Source organism: Plecotus auritus (assembly GCF_963455305.1).
Source record: "Plecotus auritus genome assembly, chromosome: 5".
Lineage (NCBI taxonomy): Eukaryota > Metazoa > Chordata > Mammalia > Chiroptera > Vespertilionidae > Plecotus > Plecotus auritus.
This window is the reverse complement of record NC_137776.1, coordinates 180,535,547-180,559,779: the sequence shown is the minus strand read 5'-3', so window position 1 is coordinate 180,559,779 and position 24,233 is coordinate 180,535,547. Positions and strand designations below refer to the sequence as shown.

At 55.7% G+C, this 24,233-nt stretch overlaps 1 protein-coding gene across 19 annotated transcripts in view; it reads right to left on the bottom strand.

Moving 5' to 3' along the window:
• DNM1 (dynamin 1) overlaps positions 1 to 24,233 on the bottom strand; it is a 44,108-nt gene that overhangs the window by 17,717 nt on the left and 2,158 nt on the right. For 14 of the 19 annotated variants that reach the window (XR_013960704.1, XR_013960705.1, XR_013960706.1 and 11 more), the window contains exons 2-11: positions 13,260 to 13,333; positions 12,796 to 12,945; positions 12,260 to 12,463; positions 11,959 to 12,057; positions 11,704 to 11,864; positions 9,241 to 9,383; positions 8,983 to 9,118; positions 8,759 to 8,826; positions 7,536 to 7,674; positions 129 to 215 (exon numbers count right to left, since the gene is read on the bottom strand). Coding sequence is in view for 13 of the 19 variants with exons in the window: in XM_080670579.1 (XP_080526705.1) it covers positions 129 to 215; positions 7,536 to 7,674; positions 8,759 to 8,826; positions 8,983 to 9,118; positions 9,241 to 9,383; positions 11,704 to 11,864; positions 11,959 to 12,057; positions 12,260 to 12,463; positions 12,796 to 12,945; positions 13,260 to 13,333 (1,261 nt within the window). In the remaining 6 variants the exon portion in view is untranslated. Of the gene's footprint in view, positions 1 to 128; positions 216 to 5,761; positions 5,901 to 7,535; positions 7,675 to 8,758; positions 8,827 to 8,982; positions 9,119 to 9,240; positions 9,384 to 11,703; positions 11,865 to 11,958; positions 12,058 to 12,259; positions 12,464 to 12,795; positions 12,946 to 13,259; positions 13,334 to 24,233 lie in introns of all 19 variants that reach the window. The other 5 variants (XM_080670570.1, XM_080670573.1, XM_080670575.1 and 2 more) reach the window with 1 other exon arrangement.

Sequence of the window (24,233 nt, the reverse complement as noted above, 5' to 3'; positions counted from 1 at the left end):
CCTACCACAGAACTGCACTCTTGAGCAGTAAATTTATGTAGATCTCCCCACAGTAAGCAGCAGAGATTTGGTATGAGGACAGAGAGCGGGAGGGAGACAGAGGCTAGGGAAGAGGGGCTGTGGCTCACCTGCTCCTTGGTGCGCCCCTCGCGCTCCCGGATGTGGGTGGTCACGATGCGCTCCATCTCCTCGCGCAGCCGGGGGTACTGCTGGAGCTGGGGGCGGGCGGAGGGGAGAGAGCCACGTACACAGGGGGCACGGGCAGGAAACACCCCCAGCCCACCAGAGTCCAGGGGTCCAGGGCGTGGGGCGGGAGGCGCACGCAGAATGCCAGAGCGGGGGTGGAGGGTGGGGTGGGGAGAGACCTGGGGTCCCAGGAAGCCGATGGCGCCAAGCCATGGCCACCCCTTTCCTCCAGGTTCGGGCTCCAAATGGCAATTCCAGGGTCTCCCCGGCTCCAGGCCTTCATCCCTGTCCTGCGGAGGCCCTCGGATGGGAGGGCCGGTCCAGGGGCGGAAACGCCGTGGGAGTCAGCTCGCTCCCTGGCCCCATCTTGGAAACAGACATGGGCCACTGGGGCCTTTGCTTGGAGGACCGTGAGCTCCCAGAGCGTTCACCGGAGGGACAGCGAGGAGGGGCCCCAGGCAGGGAACCCCGATGCGGGAAGAATCTGGGAGGAGAGGCCTCCTGACTCAGGGCAATGCTCCTTGTCAAAGCTGGGAGGCGGGGGAACCAGCAGTCACACATGCAGGAGCCACAGGCACGGACATGCGGGGACATGGGGGGCATGCGGAGGGGTGCAGCAGCATGAGCAGTACCCCGCGGGGGCCCCTGGCCCTCCTGGTAGAACCCACCCAGTTTGCCCCTCTCTGCATGCTCCGGACGGGCACTGTCATCCCCAGCCATGTCTGTCTGGCCCCGAGCTGGCGGCCAACCTGTCTCTACCTCTCCTTTGGGGTTCGGAGCTCAGCAGCACCCCTTCCTCCCAGTTTTTATCAGCGGAGGCTGAAGGGCCAGTGGCTCCAAGCCCGCCCCCTCTGCCGGTGAAGTCTGCCCTCGGCTCAGCTGGGCTCTGGACCAAGCCCAGGGGGACTCACTCTCCTTCAAGACACTGTTGGATGTCACCTCCATCGAAAAGCCTGCCCGACCACCCCAAGAGCTGGATTGGGGGTCTCCCTGTCATCTTTCCTCGTCAAACAGTATTCCACTCGCCCCGAAGGCAGGGGCGGGGCCAGGCGCACCACCAGTGCTGGGGAGGGCACATGAAGGAATGAGGGAATGAATGAGGATGGATGCCTGCCCTCCTTGCCAAGGTGCAGGGACACGGCTCCTCTGCCCTCTGCCTCGTGAGCCTGCAACGCCTCGGGAGGGAGACTCTGAGCTGCTGATGGTGGGGGCTCACCCACAGGGACCTCCAGTTCTGCTCAGTGGCCCTCCCCGCTCAGGGCCACATGGGCCAAGTAGGCAAAGCTAGGGCCACTGGTTGCCCCTGGGTCAGGGCGCTCAGGTGGGCCCCCCATGTGGGAAGAGAGCTGGATGCTAGCATGACTAGTTCCCGGGGCGGTGGGGGCGGGGGGCGGTGACTCTGAGGGCGATGGAGGTCAAGGAGATGGGGTGGGGCAACAGGGAGGCAGCAAGATGGGGAAGGAAGCAGCGCCCTGGATGCCAGCCCAGGGCGGCAGATGTGAGATGTCACATCCTCCCACCCCCACCCCCCGCCCCCCACCCCATTGTCCAGGGGCTGTGCCAAGGGTGTGACTGATGTGGCCAAGCCCAGGGGACTTGGGGGAGGGGCAGCCGTGAACCAGGGGCTTAAAAACAAACTCCTGGAGAGGCCATTGGCCCCTACTGCCCCGAGGGGCTCAAGGGGTGGTTCCCACTCCTTCTCGAAGGAAGCCTCCGAGTTGGAGCAGGGATTCGGGACTGAGTCACCACCACCAGCAGGCCTCCTCTGAGGTGGTCCCCAGTGCTCCCTTCCAGGGTGGGGTGCCGGGGAGTGGGGGAGGGTGGGCAATGAGGGAGGAGGAGGGGGCAATTTGCCAAAGAGCATGACCAGTTCTCCCACTAACCGCCTGCATGTTACATTCGTCAAGTTTTCCACGTGTCACACACGGCGGGGCGGCCTCAGCCCCTTGAGTTCTCTATTCCTTTTGAGCATCTTTTTCCATTCCGCCTGCCTCTGAGCCTTCCCAGAACTTTCAGCCAGTTTTTACAAACGGAACTGTTCTCTCTCAGGCCTTGGCTGAGCAGGGCGGTCAGCTGGAGACCACCCGTGGGTGGTGAGGGACACAGGCCCGGGAGCCGCAGGGATCTGGGTTCAAAGCCAGCCCCTGCCCTGCCGGCACTCCAGGCAAAGTGGCTGGACCTCTGCGAGCCTCTGTTTCTGCTGGTGGAAAGGGTGGGGGAATGGCGCCTTCCCTCTGAGGCCTGCACCCCGCATGCTGACATTCAGCTCTAGATTTCCCAGGGAGAAGAACGGATCCCGGCAGGGCTGGGGGTAATGACAGTTGACTATTTTTCAAATCTCTGGCAGGAGTTTGGACGCTGGGACATTTGGGGAGGGGAAAAAAAAAAAAAAAAGACAAAGATGGGTGAATTTTGCCACATAAAGAAAAAAGAATTACTTTCCATGAAATAAACCAAAAGGGAAAACTTTTTAAAAGTAATATAAAAGCTTTCCTTTGTAAACTTTTTGTTGATCATTTCTTTCTGCTCACAAAAATCATACAGACTCACTGTAAGAAATTTGAAAGTGATTAAAATGTGTGCAGTAAAAATGGAAAAATTCCTACATTCTTGCCCTCTCTTAAAGTAATAGTTAGCAATTTGGTGGATATGTCTTTGGAACTTTATCATTCATATATATTGTTCCCCTAAATACTATACATTCTTTTCTGAAACTGCTCCCCCTCTCCCCCACATTATGTTGTGGAGGGACATTGAAAGGAAATAAGTAGGCATGGCCCTTTAAACAGCTGTAGGCATACCTTGCTTTATTGCGCTTTGCGGATCCTGCATTTTTTACAAATTGAAAGTAAAACCCTCCACCAGCAAAAAGATTATGACTCGCTGATGGCTAGATGATGGTTAGCATTTTTTTTAGCAATAAAGTATTAAAAAATTTTTTTTTTATTTCAGAGAGGGAGAGAGAGAAACATCAATGATGAGAATCACTGATCAGCTGCCTCCTGCGCGCCCCCTATTGGGGATAGAGCCTGCAACCCTGTCATGTGCCCTTGACCGAAATCAAACCTGGGACCCCTCAGTCCCCAGGCCGATGCTCTATCCACTGAGCCAAACCAGCTAGGGCAGTGGTCAGCAAACTGCGGCTCGAGAGCCGCGGTTTGCCGCTCTGTTGACTAATGAGTTTACCGACCACTGAGCTAGGGCAATAACGTATTTTTAAGTTAAGGTATGTACATTGCTTTTTTAGACAAAACGTTATTGCATACTTAACAGACTACAGTCTAGTGTAAATAGAACTTTTATATGCACTGGGAAACAAAAAAAAATATCGTGTGACTCGCTTTATTGCGATATTTCCTTTACTGCAGAGGTCTGAGACCAAACTCCCACTATCTCTGAGGTATGACTGTGTAGTCTTTGTCGGTGTGATATTTTATATAGTCAGTCTCCTCTTGATGGACCTATGGGTTGTTTCCAAAATTTTAGCATTTACAATAATTACTTTCTTTTTTGGAATTCAATTCAGCAAAGTGTGCCATGGTTTTTAAATGTTTATATCCAGTAGTCAGTCTTCTAGGAATCTATCCTAAAGAAATAATTCTAGAGAGAAAAAATAAAATTCTTTATAACAAAGATGTTCATTGCCAGGTTATTTTATAATATTGAAAAACTGGAGGCAATTTAAATGTTCACCAATAGGAAAATGGGTAAGTAAACTGTGATAAGTCTATTCAATGGAATATTAGGCTAATCATTAAAAATGTTTATGTAGGCCCTGGCCAGGTAGCTCAGTTGGGTAGAGCATCGTCCTGATAACACCAAGGTTATGGGTTCCATCCCCGGACGGGGCACATATAAGAATCAACCAACGAATGCATGAATAAGTGGAACAACAAATTTATGATTCTCTCTCTCTCTCCCTATCTCCCTCTTGCTCTCTCTCTAAAAGCAATCAACTTTAAAAAAACATATTAGGTATCCAGGGGTGGGCAAACTTTTTGACTCGAGGGCCACAATGGGTTCTTAAACTGGACCGGAGGGCCGGAACAAAAGCATGGATGGAGGGTTTGTGTGAACTAATATAAATTCAAAGTAAAGGAGCGGAGGGGAGAGCAAGAGAACCCTCCGCTCTTTTGGTTCCGTGGGCCGGATAGAACAGCCGAACGGGCCGGATCCGGCCTGCGGGCCGTAGTTTGCCCACGGCTGGATTAATAAGTACAAAGTGGTAGTTACAGAATAGTCACGGGGACGTAATGTACAGCGCAGGGAATATAATCAATAATATTGTGATAACTATGTATGGAGTCAGATGGGTACTAGATTTATCGGGGTGATCTCTTTATAAATTATATAAATGCCAAATCACTGGGGTGTATACCTGAAACTAAAATATGGTACGTCAACTGTAATTGAAAAATAAAAATTATTTTAAAAATTTCAGTTATATCTGGACTTCCTGTGTAAAGGGATTTGAGGCAGCTTTTTCAAAGTTTGACAAAAGATCGTGTTGCCTGGGATTCGCGATGCCCTGGGCTCGTGACCTAGATGTCACCGTACATGGAATGGGAGAGTCCAGTCCAGGTTTTATTATTGCACCTGCACTGGGCACTGAGAGGATGCTCATTTGCTGAGTCTCTCCCCATCTGACACAAAAGTGGGCTAAAAGGAGACGGGGTTGTGAAAGGGGTGCACGTGACTAATTGTGTGTGAGCCACAAGCACTGTGATGCTTATCTGAAAAGGGAAGTTAAGGCAAATGTGCCCCCACCTCCCCAGCATAGGGAGTTTTTCAAATACAGGCCAAGCTGGGCTCTTCCCCAGGGATTCCGGTTCAGCCTGCTTGGAGGGGGGGCAGCATTTGCGTTCTGGAGAGGCTCCCCCAGACAGCTGATGCCCAGGCACTCCCCTGGGAAGAACTGCTTCAGGCAATCTGGCTAAAAATCCTCAAAAGGCTCAAAAGCAGACAAATAGGAAAAAGGCATCTAAAAGGTCACAGGGGACTCCAAAGAGGCTGACCCTGCCACATGCGTATGGATTCATGTAAAAGGAGTCATCCAACAGGCTTTAAGGCAAATTGGTTTTGAGGGACTGGGACAGCTCCCTTACGCCAGGGGCCCTGATCCCAGATCTCTTCCCTCCGCCTCCCAATCTGAATCCCACGCTGCTTTTCCTTACGGAGACTCCGTGTCATCATCGGTAAAGGGGGGATAATACTCCCACTTCTTAGGGTTGTTGAGAGGATTAAGTCAGGTTAACAGGCAAGCACTTAGCTTAGCAATTGCTCACTTAATAGCTGCCTGTTCCTGATCATCAACGCTATTGTTATTCTTCCTGGTGGAAGAGGCCACTGCATTGAGGATGCTTGGGTTGGAGGGAAGACTTCTGGGCGAGATGGAGGCCTGAAGGGATTGTGAGTGCAAGTAGACCCAGGGTTATAAACTGACACGAAACCCCAGGCCAGAATCACCTGGCAGCGTGGGCGTCCACGTGGGTGGCTGAGAGGCTGCCAGGCCTGCTCAGCAGATGGTTCTGCCCACGGGAGGCCAGGCCCAGCCCCGCCCAGGTGGCCGCCGTACCTTTTCACTACACTTTCTGATGGTGGACGTGAGCTCACTGACTACCATGTCCACACACTTGATACTGGGCTCTTTGAGCTTCTGCACCTGCTTTTTCACTGTGGCTTCAAAAGCGAGGTCAGGTGTGAAGAGGCCCGTCCTGCACCCAGGTAGGAGGAGGGGATAAGAGGAGGAGCAGCCGCAGGTGGGGGCGGGGGGGCGGGGAGAAGGAGGAGAGTGAAAGCCAAGCAGGACCAGGGTCAGGGTCAGGGTGGAGGATGGCACAGGCATGGGGAAGAGAGAGAGACACCGACACAGAGAGAGAGAGAGAGAGAGAGAGAGAGAGAGAGAACAGAAGACAATGTGAGCATGGGACCCGGCCCTCCCTACCGCCACCCGGGTTGGCGCCTCCCAGGTGCTGCCAGCATCCCCCAGGCTCTGTGGGTAACAGGGGGGGGATGCTTCTGAAGGACCACCCCCCCCCCTGCTCCGTACAAGGCCCCTGGGTCCCTCGCTCCTCAGCTGCACTGAGCCTGCCCCCTCTCTCTTTTCCAATGCCATCTTGGTCACAGCCTAGGGTCCTCGTAAGGGGCTGACCAAGGCGAGAACACCGCCCACCCATTCTGTTCAATTCCAGGTTTCCCAGCACCTCCTGCATTCACTCCACCTTGACTCCAGAGCCCAGCACCATCCCCTACTTCCACCGGGGGTGCTACATCCGGCTGCCCAGGCTGTGCCCTGCACAACTCCAGGGGCTCCATGTGCATGGCCATGGCCAAGGTGCAGACGGTGCCCCCTGGGGTTGCGGTGTAGCTGCCTGACCTCAACTCTCAGCTCCCTGCTCTGCTCCTGCCCTCCCCTTTCTCCTCCAGGGGCACCCTTTGCCTTTCCTCCAAAGGGCCCTGGAGGCACTCAGCTCGAAAAAACAGAGAGAGAGAGAGAGAAGAGGAAAGACAGAAAGAGTGGAGGTGGTGATAGAGGGGGGCCAGGGCAGCAGTGGGGAGAGGAAAGGAAGGGAGGTTGGGGGTGGAATCGAATGAGCACTGGACTTGGAGTCCAAAGCCTTGGCTTACAGTAATAGCTCTGCCACCTCCTAGCTAACATGGCCTGGATCTCCTGAGCCTCGGTTTTCCTGTTGTGAAATGGGGGCCGTCCTCCCTGCCCTGCCCTCCTTGGTGGTTCTGCGAGGCTCGGATGGCATAGCAGATGGAAGGGGGCGCTGTCTCTGGAAGGAGATGTGATGGAAGGAAAGGCGAAGGTCCTGAGTGGGGGTCCTGCGTGAGGGCGGGGTGGGAATGGGGAGGATGAAGGACAGCGGGGAGTCAGGGGACCTGCTAGACCCGGCTCCTCCACACCTCTCTGGCTGACCAGGCCCCTAGAGCAGCACCCAAGAGGGTCCTGTCCCTCAACTGTCTCCAGGGCCAAGGCTTTCCCAAGACCCCTCCCTGGAACCCCCAAAGATGGCCCACCTGTGAGGGCAGAGAGGGGGCTCAGGGTCCCCTCAAGCCCTATTCTCCCTGAGCTGGGGAGCTCTTGGTGGGCTCTCAGGGTAATTAGCCACGATCATTGCCATCTCACCAGCGTCTAATCCATTGGTGTCCTGGGCCCAGGGGGCCAGGAGGGTGGGTGAGGCCCCCTCAGAGAGCTCCCCTGTCCTGGTCTGTGGTGGCCGGCCTTCCTCACCCCGCCGAGGTCTGTACATGCTACCAAGGAGGCAGTGGGGGCGTGGGGAGGGGCGCCTGTCAGCAGTGCGGGACGGGGGCAGAGGCGGGGGCTGGCCGGGACGCGGGGTTACCTTCTTGGTGCACTGTCTAACGGTGTTGATTAGCTCCGAGATAACCATGTCCACACACTTGAGACACGGCTCTCGGATCTTCTTCACCTGCTTTTTCACAATGGTCTCAAAGGCCATGTCTGGGGTAAAGAGCCCCGTTCTGAACGCCCGGAGCGGGAGAAGGGCAGGGTCACAGGCCAGCTCCCGCCAGGAGTGCCCCACCCCCCTGAGCTCTGCCCTCGGGTCCCCCTACCCCTCTCTGGGCCTCAGTGTCCCCATCTGTAAAATGGGAAGGATTCTAAGGAAGGACTTCCAACCGATGCTCTTTGGGACAAGGTAAGGTCTGCTTGTATCTGCCTTCGTGTCCTGCTTCCTCTTACGAGTCTGTTCATACAAAAGGCTCGGTGGCCAGGAGTGGTTTGAAAACTGCTGAGCTGGGTTCTCTTTAAGAGCCTTTCCAGGAATAGAGCGTTTTATTTTAGGACTAGGACAGATTTCTTTTTTCTGTGCCCCGGCCAATGCAGTTATCAGTCTATCCCTGCCAAACCTGGAATTGAACTTGCTTGAAAGCCAGGGCAACTTGGTCTCTCACTCTCTGGCCTATAGCAGGGGCTTCAAATGTCTTTGTTGTGTAGATCTGGGTGCCCAAAGGGGGTCTAAGCTTTTACGGAACCGTCTATTTCCCAGGCCCCCTTCCTGCTCCACAGGCCTGGGGTTAGCTAGAAGGCTAGAAGGTGAGAAGTGGGGTAGGATGGGGCCCACTTAGGGATCCTGGGACTACAGAGGGTCTGGAGGATTGAGAGGCCCCATTCCATCCTAAAAGGACACAGGCCAATACCGGGATGCTCCGCCCCAGGGCCTACCCATTGCTGGGAAGCTTTGTGCAGCCGCCTGGAGAGAACTGGGGAGCTGTCTAACCCTAGATGGGCAGGGAGCCCAGGCCCAGAGGGTGCTACCTGGCCACCTGTGGCCTGGGCTCTGCCCAGCTTGTCCAGCCTCCAGGCCCTGCTCCCAGGGACAGCAAAGGAGGGCAGCAGGCTGCAGGGAGCGGGTGGCCCAGGCCTCCCATCCACCTCCCCGCCAGAGCCTGTCAGAACTGGGAGCCAGAAAGTCGGGGTTGAGGGGATAGGGGACCAGGGCTCTTGGTCTTTCCTGAGGGAGGCTCACTTCATCACTCGCTGTGCCTCTGCACTAGACCCCCTGCCTTCTGAGGTTCGGCCCCCCTCCCTGGTCCCAATACATGCCTAATGCCATGGATGTTCTTGATGGCATAGCTGATCTCCCTTCGGAGTTCCTTCTCGTCAAACTCCATCTGTGTAGGGGATTGAGAGATGGCCAGTCAGGGCCTGTCCCAATACCTGGGAGGTCAAGATGGGGCCCGCCCCACTCCCAGGGCTGGGCACCTGGACCCAGGTATCCATGGGAGAGGCCTGAGCCCCCCACCCGGCCCCCGGGGAGCCTGTCCTACCTTGACCAGCTCAAAGGGGAAGCGCTCGTGGAAGATGCGATTGATGCGAGCTCCCCCTGACAGCTCATAGGTGTCGATCTGGTCCCCTGAGCCCTCAATACGCTTCTCAAAGTCCACGGCGAACTGCTGGACCATCCTGCGGGGAGAGTGGTGTGGCCTGAGGGGGTGCAGCAGCCCAGCGGAGGGGGCCCCGAGAGAGGAGAGGCTAGGGGGAGGCACACTCAGGGATGGGGTGTGGAGAGCTGGGGAGACCCTCACTGCAATAGGGCCTTGGTCTTGCGCGCTGGGTCGTCAGGACGGAAGTTCTTGTACTCGTCCACCTCCTTCTCAATGGACAGCAGCTGGCTCTGCAGCTTGTTCCGCAGCCCGGGCAGTGTGTCTCGGATGTGGTTCGTCAGTTGCTGGGGGTGGGGGTGAGACAAGGGTTAAGGCCAAGGTCACAAGTCACAAACCCCAAATGCCCACAGGGCCAGGCAGGGACCAGGATGCCAGGGGGGCTGTGGCTGTGGGGAGGTGGAGGGCTAAAGAGGGGCCTTGGCCCTGCCCACCAGAACAAAGGCTGTCTGAGGGCAGGGTCTGGCACTCAGCAGTCCTCACAGAGGTGTGTTAATTGAATTAATGAGTGAGGAACTCAATTGTCAAAGAAGCAGAAATCTAGATTTTATTTGAGATTACCTGCTTTTTGACTGATTTAATATTTTTATTTTTAAAAATATTTTTATTGAATCATCCACTGAGGATCGAGCCCGCAACCCAGGCATGTGTCCTGACTGGGGATCGAACCTCGACCTCCTGGTTCATAGGTCGATGCTCAACCGCTGAGCGACGACAACCAGGCTTGACTAATTTAGTATTTTTAGATACCACGAGGGCCACACAAAATGATTAGGGGCGCCCTGGCTGGCTGGCTCAGTTGATTGGAGCATTGTCTCATACACAAAAGTGTGGAGAGCGGCTACAGCGTCTGGACAGGTTCAAGCCTGGGGCTAATGAGAGGGCACGATCCTCTCATGGCAAAGCCACATGCAAATCCCAGCACAATCATAGCCAAAGGCTATGGTTGTAAGCTTGACCTTGTGGTCTGAACCTGTGGTCCCACGTGGCTGAGTGATATAGGCTGCGGGAGGTGCAGCAAGTAAACAAAGCTTGAGTAGATTCGAAACCCACAAGAACATTGTAAACATCTTGACCACGCCCTTACGTTGCCTGGAATCTGGCTATAAAATAAAGACTCGGCTTGCAGGCCATGGCGCTGCCTCTCTATCAGAGAGGGCAACGTCCCACCTAGCCCCAGCTGTATTGTCTTGTCTGTCTTCTCTATCCTTCACCGCCCCCTCTCAGGTTCACCCATGGCCAGGCTGGCTCAGCACATGGAAGGGTCTCAGGTTCAATCCCTAGTCGGGGTGGGTACATGAGGCAACCGATCAGTGTTTTTCTCTCACATCCAGGTTTTTTCTCTCTCTTTCTCCCTCTCCCTCTCTCTCTAAAATAAATGAAAACAGCCAAAACCGGTTTGGCTCAGTGGATAGAGCGTCGGCCTGCGGACTCAAGGGTCCCAGGTTCGATTCCGGTCAAGGGCATGTACCTTGGTTGCGGGCACATCCCCGGTGGGGGGCGTGCAGGAGGCAGCTGATCGATGTTTCTAACTCTCTATCCCTCCTCTCCCTTCCGCTCTGTAAAAAATCAATAAAATATATTAAAAAAAAAAAAAAATAAAATAAAATAAAATAAAATAAATGAAAACAACTGGCCGGTGTGACTCAGTGGTTGAGTATCAACCCATGAACCAAGAGGTCACTGGTTTGATTCCCGGTCAGGGCACATGCCGAGGTTGTGGGCTCCATCCCAAGCAGGGGGTGTGCAGGAGGCAGCTGATCAGTGATGTTTCTCTCTCATGGATGTTTCTATTATCCCTCTCCCTTCCTCTCTCTCTCTAAAAATCAATAAAAACATATTTTTAAAAATCAATGAAAACATATCCTCAGGTGAGGATTTAAAAAAATGCAGCAGGGGCAGGGATGACAGGCAGGCTGCCCCTTCTCAAGCCCTGGGGCTCACTCTGGCTAGGTCCTCACACACAGTACCTCCCTGAGCCTGCACAGTGACCCGATGAGACAGGGTCTTATCACCATGTACAGATGCAGAGATAGAGGCTCAGAGAGCTGGACAGAGTCTCGGTGGGTGAGTGACAAGCTGGGATTGGAACCCAGGTCAGTGGCCTCCAGACTCCCAAATCCTGCCCCATGCCACACTGCATTCCCCACTGCCTTCCTCCTGTCAACACACACATGCTTCAGCTCTTGAAGCCCCAGTCCAGATGGTGAAACATCCTAGGGGAGCCCCTGGGATGGCCATCCCCATTTCTAGACCAGCCTCCCCCCGTTTCAGAAAGAACCAAGGTCTTCAGCTCGAGTACATGCCAATCCTGGCCTCCCAACCCAAGCCATGGCCAGTGCCACCCTCCACACAAGATCTTGGTCTTCTCTCCATCCTGGGGGGTTCCAGGGCTCCCCTCCCAGGCCCCAGACAGGGAACGGTCAGCAAAGCTCTGTTGCCACCTCACTGTGGGACTGTGAGCAAGCTCCTTTACTTTCTGCGTCTCAGTTTGTTTATCTGCATAATGGGGATGCTAACCTCGGCGGGTCACCCTCACAAAGCACACTTAAGTGATTCTGTTCTCATGCTGCTTTCCCCGGGTCTCATTCTGGCCTGAGCCCCTACCTGGTTGAGGACCTTCTGCAGGTAGGGCGTGCCCATGCGGTCAGCCAAGTGGCGGTAGGATGGGTGGGAGAGGAAGAACTTGCGTTCGGCGGCCAAGGCAGCCGTGATGTCCTTCTTGCCATCAATGTCCTTCTGGCTCCGGTTCACCACCCCAATGTAGCCTGTAGATGGGGTAAGGTCAGGGTCAAGCAGCCTTGTAGGGCGTGGGGGTGAAGGGGAAGGGCAGTGAGATGAGCAGGGGCGTGGGCGGACTACCTCTGCGCAGGGGGAGCAGCTTGTTCTCCAGCACATCGCGGGCGTCTGTGCCCTCGTCCATCAGGTCCAGCTTGGTGATGACCCCGATGGTGCGCTGACCTGGAGGGCAGCGATGAGAGGGTTGTCTACACCGGCACTCGCCCTCACAGAGGAGGCCCTCTGTACTCCCACTCGTATCCGGCTGCCCCCATCTTCCCCACTCCCTCCATTTATTCTCCACAGAGTGGCCAAAATCATTTTTAAAGGGGTAAGTCGGACCCCCGAAGCCTTGCGCCTTTGCTGGCTATGGGCAGAAACTTACCCTGGGGGTCCACCTCCTTGGCGATCTTGAGGGCATCGGAGTTGGCCAGGTCAGAGTTGGCTGGGGACACGGCCAGGATGAGGCAGTTCTCCTTGGTGACGAACTGCATAAGCATGTCCCGGATCTGGAACTCGATGTCTGCAGGTTGGTCCCCCACAGGGACCTTGGTCATTCCGGGCAGGTCCACCAGGGTCAGGTTCAGCACTGGACAGGGCGGTTAGGTTAGAGGGCGGGCTCAAGGCGAGTGGCGTGGCCGTTTGTGGGCCGATTCAGAGGATCCCCAAGGGAGCGTGGCCGCAGGTGGGCGGGGTTAGGGAAAGGTACTGGGCTGAAGCGGTGGTCCGGTGAAGGCGTGGCCAGGGGTGGGCGTGGCAGGGGTGGGTGGGGCTTGGGGTAGGATGCTCGGAGGACAGCTGTGGGGGCGGAGTCTGCCGGAGGAGCGTTGCCAGCAAAGGGGTGGGGCCAAGAAATTGGTCCTAAGGGGCGTGGCTAAGCAAGGGAAATCCCAGAGGCCCGACCCTGGCAGGTCTTCTCACCGTGCGGCGAGTAGACTCGGAGGTTGATGGGCACCGGCGAGATGCCTTTGTTGGTGCCGGTGACCCGGTCGGTCTCAGCCTCGATCTCCAGGCGCACCTCCTCGAAGTCGGTGAATTTCTTCCCCTTGCAGTGCAGGAACTCGGCATATTCTGCTCCAAAGGCAGCGGGTGGAGGTGTTGGAGAGGGAGAGGGATTGAGCATCATAGGCCGGAACCCACCTAGGTCCCACCTCCCACCAGGAATAGAACTCCCTCCCAAACACGGCCTGCTCCTCCCTCCCCATAACAACGCCTCCTGCCCATTATGCATTGTTATCCCCACTGTCCAGATGGGGAACTGAGGCTCAAAAAGGGGGAGCCCCACCCACAGTCACCTGGCAAGCTGTTCAGTGGTTATGCTGGGCCTCTCCTTGGGGATGGGGTGGGGGGCTGGAGAGGCCAGCCTGGCTGAGGAGGGCACGTACCTGTGGTGGCATTGACCAGCTGCAGGACCAGGGGGCGTCTGGTGACAATGCCAGATCCTCGGGGCAGGAAATCTCTGCAGTGAATTAGAGGTGAGAGGCGGGTCACTTGTCCTGCCACTCAGAGCTCCAAACATCCCCTAGCGCTCCCTACCGCACTTAGCCCGAGGGCCTCAGGTCGCTCATGGCCGCCTGCGGCTGAGAAAGGTGGGAAAGAGCTCCCCCAGCTCCCTGGGTCACATCTGAGCCGCCAGGAGACAAGACCGAGTCCCCAGGCCTGTCTCAGGTCTGCCCCAACCCAGCTACTGCCTTTCAATCCAGAAGAAACTGAGGCACAGGGTGCCCCACATGCATGTGTCCAGTGGCCACAGAGTGGATCCCAAGGATACGGAGCCACACCTTCTCCCTTCCCTTCCGCCGTGGGGATGGGCGGCATCTCACTTCCCCTTCCCGGCCCCATCTGGCTGGGGTGAGGATGAGGGGGATGGGGGGAAGTAGAAGGCAAGGAGAAGAACTCACGCTTCTTCAGTGCCTACGGCATGCCAGGCTTTTTGTGGGCAATCTCTCATGGACTCCACACAATAGCCCCGGGGGTTGGGTCTTATCATTATTCCCATTTACAGATGGGGAAACTGAGGCTCAGAGGTGTTCAGGTTGCACAGCCTGTGTCTAACAGCACAGACCCTGGGCCCAGATCTGTTTGACTCTGCAGTGGAAGCTCCCTGCCCTCCAGTCCCATGCAGACCCAGCTCCCTAGAAGAACTGGACTGAGGGGGCCCCCAAATCACCCCCTGCGCCCAGACCTGATGTCTGCACCACAGGGATCTGCCTGTGCTCATGGCAATCTCAGCAGTCCTTTCGGCTAAGTCTTGTGGGTGCAAACTCACTCTGTCTGGTCAGCTCTTCTCAGCCCTGCCCTCTCCACCCCCTGGCCCCACCCAGGCTGGCACAAGCATGAGGGTTAGAGGCCTCTCAGGGATCAGGCTATTGGAACCCATAGTCATGGCACCACCAGGACCCCGAAAAGGGGGGAACGGGCTGGAGCCTGAGGGACTATGTTCAGCCCCCTCATTCATGGAGAGGCACAGGAAGGGGAAAAGACACACTCAAGGTCATACAGGGCTGGGACAGAGCCGGAGAAAGAACCCCAGTCTCCTGCCCCCCAGCCCAGAGCCTGACCTAGATTCACCCAGCTTCCTGCACCCCAGGGTTGGGGCAGAGAGTTCTGGGGAAAACAGAGTAGGCCCAGGCTCCGGGGTTCAAGGCCTCTTCTTGGAGCCCTGCGGAGACCTCCTCCATCCCCTGCCCTCACCCCGCCCCTCCTCCGGGGAGAAAGCAGGAGGAAGCAGCCACTTTAATGAGGAGGAGAAAGGATGAGAAGTCCTGCATTTATTCATCATTTCTAGGTGCCAGGCAAGTACTTTTCACCTTTGCAAACCTGAGCTTCAGGTCCACCCTGTACCCCAGTGCCCAGCACAAGGCTTAGCACACAGGAGGCCCTTAATGTTGACTGGAACCCCAACTCCCCCAAACAGTGCTCTGGTATGGAAATTACCATTTAAAAATATATTTTTTTATTGCTTTCAGAGAGGAAGGGAGAGGGAGAGATAGAAACATCAATGATGAGAGAGAATCATCGATTGGCTGCCTCCTACACGCCCCCTACTGGGGATCAAGCCTGCATCCCGGGCATGTGCCCTGACCGGTCATCAAACCGTGACTTCCAGGTTCATAGGTCAACGCTCCACCAGTGAGCCACACTGGCTGGGCAGGAAATGATCATTTTGCAGATGAGACAACTGAGGCTCAGACGTGGAGTGACTCGTCCCAGGTTACCCGGGTAGGGACGGCAGAGCTAGGGTCCAAACCCAAGTGTCTGTTGGACCCCAGAGGCTGGGAACTTCCCTGTCAAACCCTGTTGCTCACTAAACGCAAAGAGCCAGGCTTGGCTTTTTACGTAATTCAATCCAGTTCCGTCTAGGACATATTTGGGAGCAGCTGCTCTGTGCCAGGCCCAGTGCTGGGCCCTGGGGAGGGGAGGTGATGAGTCAGACCGATCCCACCCCAAGGAGCTCACACTGTGGTGGGAGAGGCAGACGAGTAAACAGATAATGCAATGCAGTGTGATATGTGCTGGAGCAGAGGTGCACCAGGCAGCACAGAGAAGGGGTGATTCACTGGGGGTGGGGGGATGGGGGAAGGGGGGTTTCCTGTCTCTATCTTTCCCTCCCCTTACTGACTCCTGTGGGAGGGTGACCCCCTAGTATTTGGGATCTCCCAGGGTTGTGAAGATAGGACATCTATTTTTATAGAGCTTAAGGTGGGTAGGCGGGCCTGGGGTCCACCATCTTCTGCACTAGCTCTGCACCCAGCAATACCATGGCAACAGTAGTTGCCATGGAAACTTCAGGAGGGGCTGGAAAGGATGGGACTCCCCACAGAGAACCCCCCACCCAGAGACATGGACTTTCCCTGGAGCTCTTCCCTGAGAGGCCTCACCCTACACAGATGGGCCCACTCAGCCCTGGCAGGCCCGAGGGGTAGAGGGGTCTGAGAAGAGCCACAGGGGGAGTGCAGGGAGCCCCGGGCTGGGCTGAAGGGGGTGGTCAGGGGTCTGGGCCAGGCTGCCCCAAGTCACTGGATCCCCAGGGCTACTTAGAGGACAAGCAGCTTATAGGAGGGATTAGAGGGCAGGGCCACGTGTGGGAGCTGAGCCCCTCAGACCAGCATCTTCAGGGCCAGGTGGGGATGGGGGTGCCTGGGTGGGGAGGGGACTCAGCCCTGCCCTGGCCCAGGTTCTCCAAGCGAGGCCCTCTCCAGGCCTGCATCAGGATTCCCCGGGCAGCTGGTTAAAATGCACATTCCTCAGACATGCTGCATTAGCATCTCATGGGGCGGGGTGCAGGGCAGGGGGGGAGAGAATCTGGATTTTAAACACGATCCCTCCACCAACAAACACGGTCTCCATGCAACTTCCATGTTCCCTTCCAAGTTTAAGGGCCACTGGCTTAGTGGTAGGGGCCAGTGCCAGGCAGAGGCTCTGGGTTCGAATTCCGCTTGGCCATCCCGAGCCTGGTGACCCTGGGCAGGTTGCTTCACTCTCCGGATCTCAGGTCCTCAGCTGTGAGCCAGTATTATCGAAACCGGGTGCCGTGCACCGACTACCCCCCTCCTGGCTGCGGGGTAAGATGAGTGGCTAAGACGGGACCCCGGAGGCCTGTTTCTCAGCCCCACCTGGACGGGCAGTGAAGAGCGCCTGCTGGTTCCCATGTCTAGACTGAGTGCCTTGCTCCCTGCCCGATTCCCTCGCTAGGCCCAGGCTCAGCACATAGTAGGTGCTCTGGCAACTCGAAGGAGGCAGCACAGCTCAGGCCTGGCAGCTCCTCAGCTCCAGCCTTTCACCTGGACACACTGCCCCTGAGCTCTCTGGCTAAGAGTCCTCTATCGCACCCGGCCGGTGTGGCTCAGTGGTTGAGCGTCGACCTATGAACCAGGAGGTCACAGTTCGATTCCCAATCAGGGCACATGCCCGGGTTGCAGTCTCGATTCCCGGGGTGGAGGGTGTGGGGGAGGGTGTGCAGAGGCAACTGATCAATGATTCTCTCTCATCATTGATGTTTCTATCTCTCTCTCCCTTCCTCTCTAAGATCAATAAAAATATAGGTATATCGCTTCCTGCCTGGGGACTCAGGCCTGATCCAGCCTCCAGCCAGTGCCGCCCCTGCACCTCCCACCCAAGTCCTGGTTCGCCTGAGGGAGGACAGAACAGGTGCCCAGAGCAAAGTGTGCTGGGCCCACCAGCCTCGTGGCCGCGTGGGTGGGACGGATGGTGGCGGGCCAGCTCTCCCTGCTCATTCTGGGCAGATGGTGGTTTCCCAGGAAGGCCTCGCCTTGCCATCTGCAGAGGCACCTTCAAACCTGAAGCACCGGGAGGGAGGATGAAATAAACACCTCCCAGGCCCTCCATACGCCACATGCTCCCTCTGAATCAGCACTGCCACCCAAGAGGGGTCTGGAGAAAGTATGCAAAAAGGTACCCCTACTCCGGTGCCTGAGATCTGGGCCCAGAGCTCCGGGACCCTGGTTCCCAGATCCCATTGAATGCAGGCCACGCCAGAGAGCACCATGCTTGGCCTGGCGTGGACCCAGTGGCGGTCATCCTTAAAGTCTCCTATTTCCCAGGCTCTGATGTCAGACAGGCCTGGCATTGAATGTCAGAGCTGCCACTGAGGAGCTGTGTGGCTTAAATGACCATACCTCCCTGAGCCTCAGTTTCCACATCAGTAAAATGGGTTGCTGTGAGGCTATGTAAGATAATGCCTGATAAATGGTAGCCGTTAGGACTATAAAGTCTGATAACTTGCTGAGAACACAGGCTGGGCTCCCACAACCAGGTCACCCAATGGAGTGGCAGGGAGGGAGCTGGCAGGTGGGCCTCCTGGGGGCTGGCTGGAAGAGTGGGCCAGGATATTTCCAGCCAAATTTGCCCCAGGAAGTGGGGGACAAAGGGCCCAGCAGGCTCTGAGGTGCCCTCTAAAGCAGGGAGCTGGGGTGGAGGCGAGGGTGTAGGTGGGCCAAGAAATACAGTGGGAGGAGGTGAGGCTGCCTCTGGGCAACAAGTCCCTCTCTGTTCCTGCTGCCCCGGGCCGGGCGCGCCCACACCACACAGCAGTGGGTGTCCAGCGGAGGCCTGCTGGCGTTCCCTCATCTTCTGCTGTCCTGAGAGCAGGGATGGGGCTGGTCCTGTTTGCCACCGTATCCCCAGCACCTGGCACGGAGCCTGGCACCTCCCGGGCACTCCCAGCACCCCTGTTGGCCGAAAGAACGATTTGAAGATGAGCTCGTCCAGTTTCCCACCATCGCTCTCATTGTACGTGTGGAAACGGAGGCACAGAAAGGGAAGAGTGGAAATGTTAATGCCTATTGCCTGTAACATTATTATTTGTAAGAGAATTTTTCTCGAATAATCCGTGTTTATTGCATGTAACGTTATCATATTTAAAATCGTTTTTCTTGAGATATTAATGTTTATTGCATGTAACATTATTAGATTTAAAATCATTTTTCTTGAAATTAAAAAAAAAAACACTGGAAAAATAAAAAAGGGAAGATGTTGCCCAAGATCATAGTGTGAGTTGTGACAGGGACCCAGGGCTCTGACTCCAAGTTCGGGCGGTCTCCACAACAACCATTTTCTCCACTAAAGAAAATCTGTGATCTTTCCTTCCACTGAATCTTTCCATCCTTCCTGCCTTTCTTCTTTGCCTTTCGTTTCTTCCTTCTTTCTTTTTTCCCTTCCTCCCTTCCTTTCTTCCTTCTTTATCTTCCTTCCTTCTTTTTTTTTAAAATATATATATATATTTTATTGATATTTTTACAGAGAGGAAAGGAGAGGGATAGAGAGCTAGAAACATCAATGAGAGAGAAACATCGATCAGCTGCCTCCTGCATACCTCCCACTGGGGATGTGCCCGCAACCAAGGTACATGCCCTTGATCGGAATCGAACCCGGGACCCTTCAGTCCGCAGGCTGACGATCTATCCACTGAGCAAAACTGGTTTCGGCGCTTCCTTCCTTCTTTATCTTCCTTCCTTCCTTCTTTTCCTTCCTTCCTTCCTTCCTTCCTTCCTTCCTTCCTTCCTTCCTTCCTTATCTTCCTTCCTTCTTTATCTTCCTTTCTTCCTTCCTTCTTTACCTTCCTTCCTTCCTTATCTCCCTTCCTTCCTTCCTTCCTTCTTTATCTCCCTTCCTTCCTTCCTTCTTTATCTCCCTTCCTTCCTTCCTTCCTTCTTTACCTTCCTTCCTTCCTTCTTTATCTCCCTTCCTTCCTTCCTTCCTTCCTTCTTTATCTCCCTTCCTTCCTTCCTTCCTTCCTTCCTTCCTTCCTTCCTTCTTTACCTTCCTTCCTTCTTTATCTTCCTTCCTTCCTTCCTTCCTTCCTTCCTTATCTCCCTTCCTTCCTTCCTTCTTTTCCTTCCTTCCTTCTTTACCTTCCTTCCTTCCTTCCTTCCTTCCTTCCTTCCTTATCTCCCTTCCTTCCTTCCTTCTTTTTCTTCCTTCCTTTCTTCCTTATCTCCCTTCCTTCCTTCTTTTTCTTCCTTCCTTCTTTACCTTCCTTCCTTCCTTCCTTCCTTCCTTCCTTCCTTCCTTCCTTCCTTCCTTCTTTACCTTCCTTCCTTCTTTATCTTCCTTCCTTCCTTTCTCCCTTCCTTCCTTCCTTCCTTCCTTCCTTCCTTCCTTCCTTCCTTCCTTCCTTCAGGTATTGATGATTTTATATTTTCAAAATGGAAGTAGATTTCTTTTGTGCCCCCTACTTTTAAAAACCTTATGTTCTCCCTTTAAAAAATATTCAGCCTGGCCGGCGTGGCTCAGTGGTTGAGCGTCGACCTATGAACCAGGAGGTCAGGGTTCGCTTCCTGGCCAAGGCACATGCCCAGGTTGCGGGCCCAGTGTAGGGCATACAGGAGGCAGCCGATCCATGATTCTCTCTCATCATTGATGTTTCTATCTCTCTCCCCCTCTCCCTTTCTCTCTGAAATCAATAAAAATATATTTTAAAAAAATACTCAGAAAAAAAAAAATACTCAGAAGCGGAGATAAATGGTGATGGGAGGAAACTTGACTTTTGGGGTGGTGAACACACACTACAATATACAGATGATGTATTATAGAATTGTACACCTGAAACCTATATGATCTTATTAGCCAATGTCACCCCAATAAAGTCAATAAAATATTCAGAAAATATATAAAAATGTTTTAAAATGACAACGCAACCGCCACCCTCACACCGGGGGCCACCACTGTAAACATGGAATCACTGAGAATAACCACCATGGCCAACGCCGATGGGCGCTGACTGCCGGCCAGGGATGCTGCCGGGGGCTTTCAAATCCGCAGCCTCGCGAGGTTTCTTCCTGGGGTGATGGAAGTGTTCTAAACTTAGATTGTGAGGATGGTTGCACAACTCTGTAAAGATACTCAAAACCATTGAGTTGTGCACTAAAACGGGTGCATTTCCTGGCATGTGAGTGTTACCTCAGTGAAGCTGTTTAAGAAATCTGCACCCTCTTGACTGATGCTGGCAGGGCTGTGTGGGGCTGCTGTAACCAGCGTCCCTGCCTTCAGTGGGAAGAAACTGAGGCTCAGAGAGACAAAGGCAGGGGCCCCTCGCCTGCCCACACCCCCGGGGCTCCTCTCCACACTAAGGTAGCAGCCATCACGGACATTTCCCGTCATTCACCCCAGAGCTACATCTGGGTCTTCTTATCATTAGCTCCACCACTAAAATATTCCCCTGCTCCAAACCTCAGTCTTCCCATCAGTGAAATGGGACACAGGGCACGGAGCAAGGGATCCCCAGGGGTCCCCATGTACCCCTTCTAGGCCATATGAGAGCCCCGGTATTCCCTCTCTCGCAGTCTCAGGCCACGGCTAGCACCTGCCCACATGCTGTCCTCCCTGCCGGGAGGCAGTCCCGGGGCCAAGCGGGGATCCTCTCTGGGGCCAGGGATGGAGCTGGGATATGAGGGCTGGGGGTCCACCTGGGGCCCAGGAGGCCCCCCGTGGGACAGGATGGGGTGGGAAGAGACAGGAGCAGCCTCCAGAGCCGGTCCCGGAACTCCGAGGGTCAGAAATTCTACGTTCAGACCAGCCTGCGGGTTGTTATGAAGGTGTACGGGTCAAGGTTGGAGGGCAGAGTGCACTGCACTGAACAGTCTGATTGATAACTGGGATGTTTAGACATGTGGCCCGTGGGCCTCTGCTTCGGCTCTTGTTCCACTCCTGACAACACTGTCCACGACGCTTCCTCCACTCCTGCCCTGTCCCTCTGTCCCTATCAGCTCGCCTGCGTCCCCTCCCCTGAGGCCCTGACCCTCTGACCCTGGCCAAGGCCTGGGAATTCTCCTGGCGCCAGGAACAGATGCAGAGGCTGATGGCGGCTGCCAGCGTCACCTTTCACATCCAGCTCCACTGGGGGGGGGGGGGGGCGGGAGCGGGGAGGTGTCCTCTGGCCAGGCTGGCGCAGGAGCCCAGCGAGAGACGTGGCTCAGCATGAGGCAGGTGCAGGCTCCGAGCACGGGGAGGCCTGAGCAGAGCGTGGCTGCCCCGGAGGCAGCAAAGGGGCTCTCTGGGGCTTCCTGGTCCCTCTGGTCCCTGGGCCTCTGCTCAGGTGTGTTCACTCCTTTGCCTAAACCAAGGCCTCATGTTTGCTGAGGTCCAGACCTTAATGTCAGATGCCTTCTCTGGCCCCCCAACGACTCCCCTCCCTCCACACCAGGCTCCTTCAAACACACGACAGGGCTCTTGGTGTGCTTTAGGGTTTGTCTGTCCTGCTTGGCTGTGAGCCCACCGAGGGCAGGGATGGGCTGGGCTTGCTCAGAGCTGTGTCCTGAGGGCCTGGCATGCTGTCAGTGTCAAGGAGACGTCAGTTCCCTCTGCCCCTTACAGTCAGTGACTATCTACCTATAATGTTTCAGTTATCCCCCCGTTTCTCTTTGGCCTCAGTCTCCAAATCTGAGAAATGGGACCACTAAGGTGTATTTCAAAGTAGTGAGGATGGGCTGTCCCCAATGGGAAGGGCTGGGGCTAACCAAGACAGATGCTCTCAGAAGCCAGAGACAGGGCCAGGCTGTGATGGGATGAAAATGTGGAGGAAGGGGCAAGGGCCTTGGTAGGAGCAGGGACCTGAGCGGGGCTGGCAGAGTCACCAGGAAGCCCAAAACCTTGCCTCCCAGGCTGCCGCTTGGGCTCCAGGCAGAGGCTCCCTCCCCAGGGCCCCTGCCACACACCCGGATGGAGATCCCCGCCCCCACTCCCACCCCCACTCTGGCCCCCTCTCAGCCCGCACCTATGCCCAGGCAGGAACAGAACGGGCACATCCTCTCAGCCAGGTCTTCCCTGGAGCACTTCCTGGGCATTATCCCAACACTCCCCACAATCCCGTGAGGGAGGTGCTAGATTATCCCCATTTTACAGACGAGAAAATAGCAGCTGAGTGGGCTCAGCTTACACGTGGAGAGCTGAGCTGCAAACCCCGGTCTGGTTCCAGAGTCTGAGCTCCCGGCCCCTCTGCCACATTCCCACGGCCTTGGTCTCCCCAGGGGCCAAGCGGGCAGGGAGGGTGGGTCCTACCCATTTGTCGACCTGCCTGGGCACCAGAGTGAGAGAGACCTGGGCGCTGTCGCCTGGAAGTCTGTCCCAGGACTCCCCACTCTTGGCACTGCACGGGCATCTGTTCGTGAAATCCTGGGGTGTCTGGGGGCCCACGCACACTCCTCCATCTGAATATCCTCAAGATGAGCTCATCTACTCGACAAGAATGACTTCCAAATTTATATTCCCAGCCCCCTCCCCCCTGAGCTCTGACTTGCATTCCCACACTGCCTACCCCACTCCTCAGACTCAACATGTTCAAAACCAGACTCCTGTTCTTACCCCGCTCCCAAGCCTGCTCCTCCTGTACTCCGTTCATGGCACCAACACCCACCCGGGTCAACGACGCCACAGTCGTCTTCGATCCCTTTTCCTCACCCTCCACATCCCATCCACAATCAAGATGTGTCCTGAACCCCACCTTCCCCCTCTCCACTGCCAAAGCCTAGTGCAGGGGCGTCAGCCTCCTCATCTGTCTCCCGCCCCTCTGCTGCCCCCCTCCCCAAGTCACACACTTGCTGGAATCAGCTCAAGTTACTCCACAACTTAAAAGCTTCTGGTAATAAAGAAAACAAACCCAACTCCTCACCACAGCCCAGGGCCTCGTAGATCCAGCCCCTGCCTCCTCCAAACACCAGCCTGGCTCCTGTCTGTTCTTCACACACACCAGATTTATCACTGCCCCAGGGCCTTTGCACGTGCTGACCCCTCAGCGTAGAATGCTTCTCCCGAGTTAGCCACATGCTTCTCCTCCCTTAGGGCACATTTCAGATGCCATCCCTTCCTGGAGACCTGGTCTGATTCCCCGGGGACAGCAGCCCTTCTTCCCTCCCCAGCGTTGACCACATTCGCCAGTCTTCCCGGACATGCTTCTGGGCTCACGATTCAGTTTCCTGGCTGGAATGCAGAGCTTTTGGCTTTTCTGCCATAGGATCCCAGGAGGGAGCCATGTGGACACTCCCTGAATGTTGGCTGCATGACTGAACAAATCAGCCTCAGTTTTCCCTTCGGGAAAAAGGGATGAAGAAATAGCACAGAAACACCCAGACAAGTCCCAGCAGGGGCCTGGGCTGCTGCTGGGCCACCTCCGTTACAGAGCTGACAGCAGGGTCCGCCTCGTGCCAGGAGCCCTGCTTCCTCTGATGCCTTTTCCACTTCCTCTCCGTGGGGGGTTGACTCCTGGGGAGCCCCAGGAGGCAGAGCAGCTGTTACCATGCTGACGGGTCTGGGGACCCAGCCCTGGCTGGAAAGGCAGGGAGCCCATGAGGGAGCAGGCCGGGCTGACTGGGGGCTCCACTGAACCTCGGTTTTCCATCTGCTCTACCTGGGCCTGCATCTGAACACCTGTGCATCCTCCTGCAGGACCACCTTCACAGGGCATTGGGGTGCGGAGGGCAGCGAGGGGGCCCCCACGGCACCAGTAAACAGCTGTGGCCAGGCTGGCCTGCCGTGCTGCCAAATGCTGGCACCTCTCTCTGCTGGACAGTGAACTCCGAGAGGGTGGTGGTCAGGTCTGCCCTGGCACACAGGCACCCAAACCTAACTGATTACCAACACCCCGCTGATGTGTTTACAAAGGGCCTTTACACACATGCGCTCACTGCAGCCCCACAGCCACCATCTCAGGAAGGTAGGGCGGCAGAGCAGCTGTCAGTGTGCCCATTCTACAGATGGGGAAGATGGAGGCCCACACCTGCATACCCTGTGCCCAGTGCAGGGCGTGGCTCTCTGAGGCTGTGCAGGGCCAACACTAGAAACTGGGCTCTGTAGTCTAATAGGCACTGTCCTTCCTGCTGTGTGACCTTGGGCAAGGCACCTAG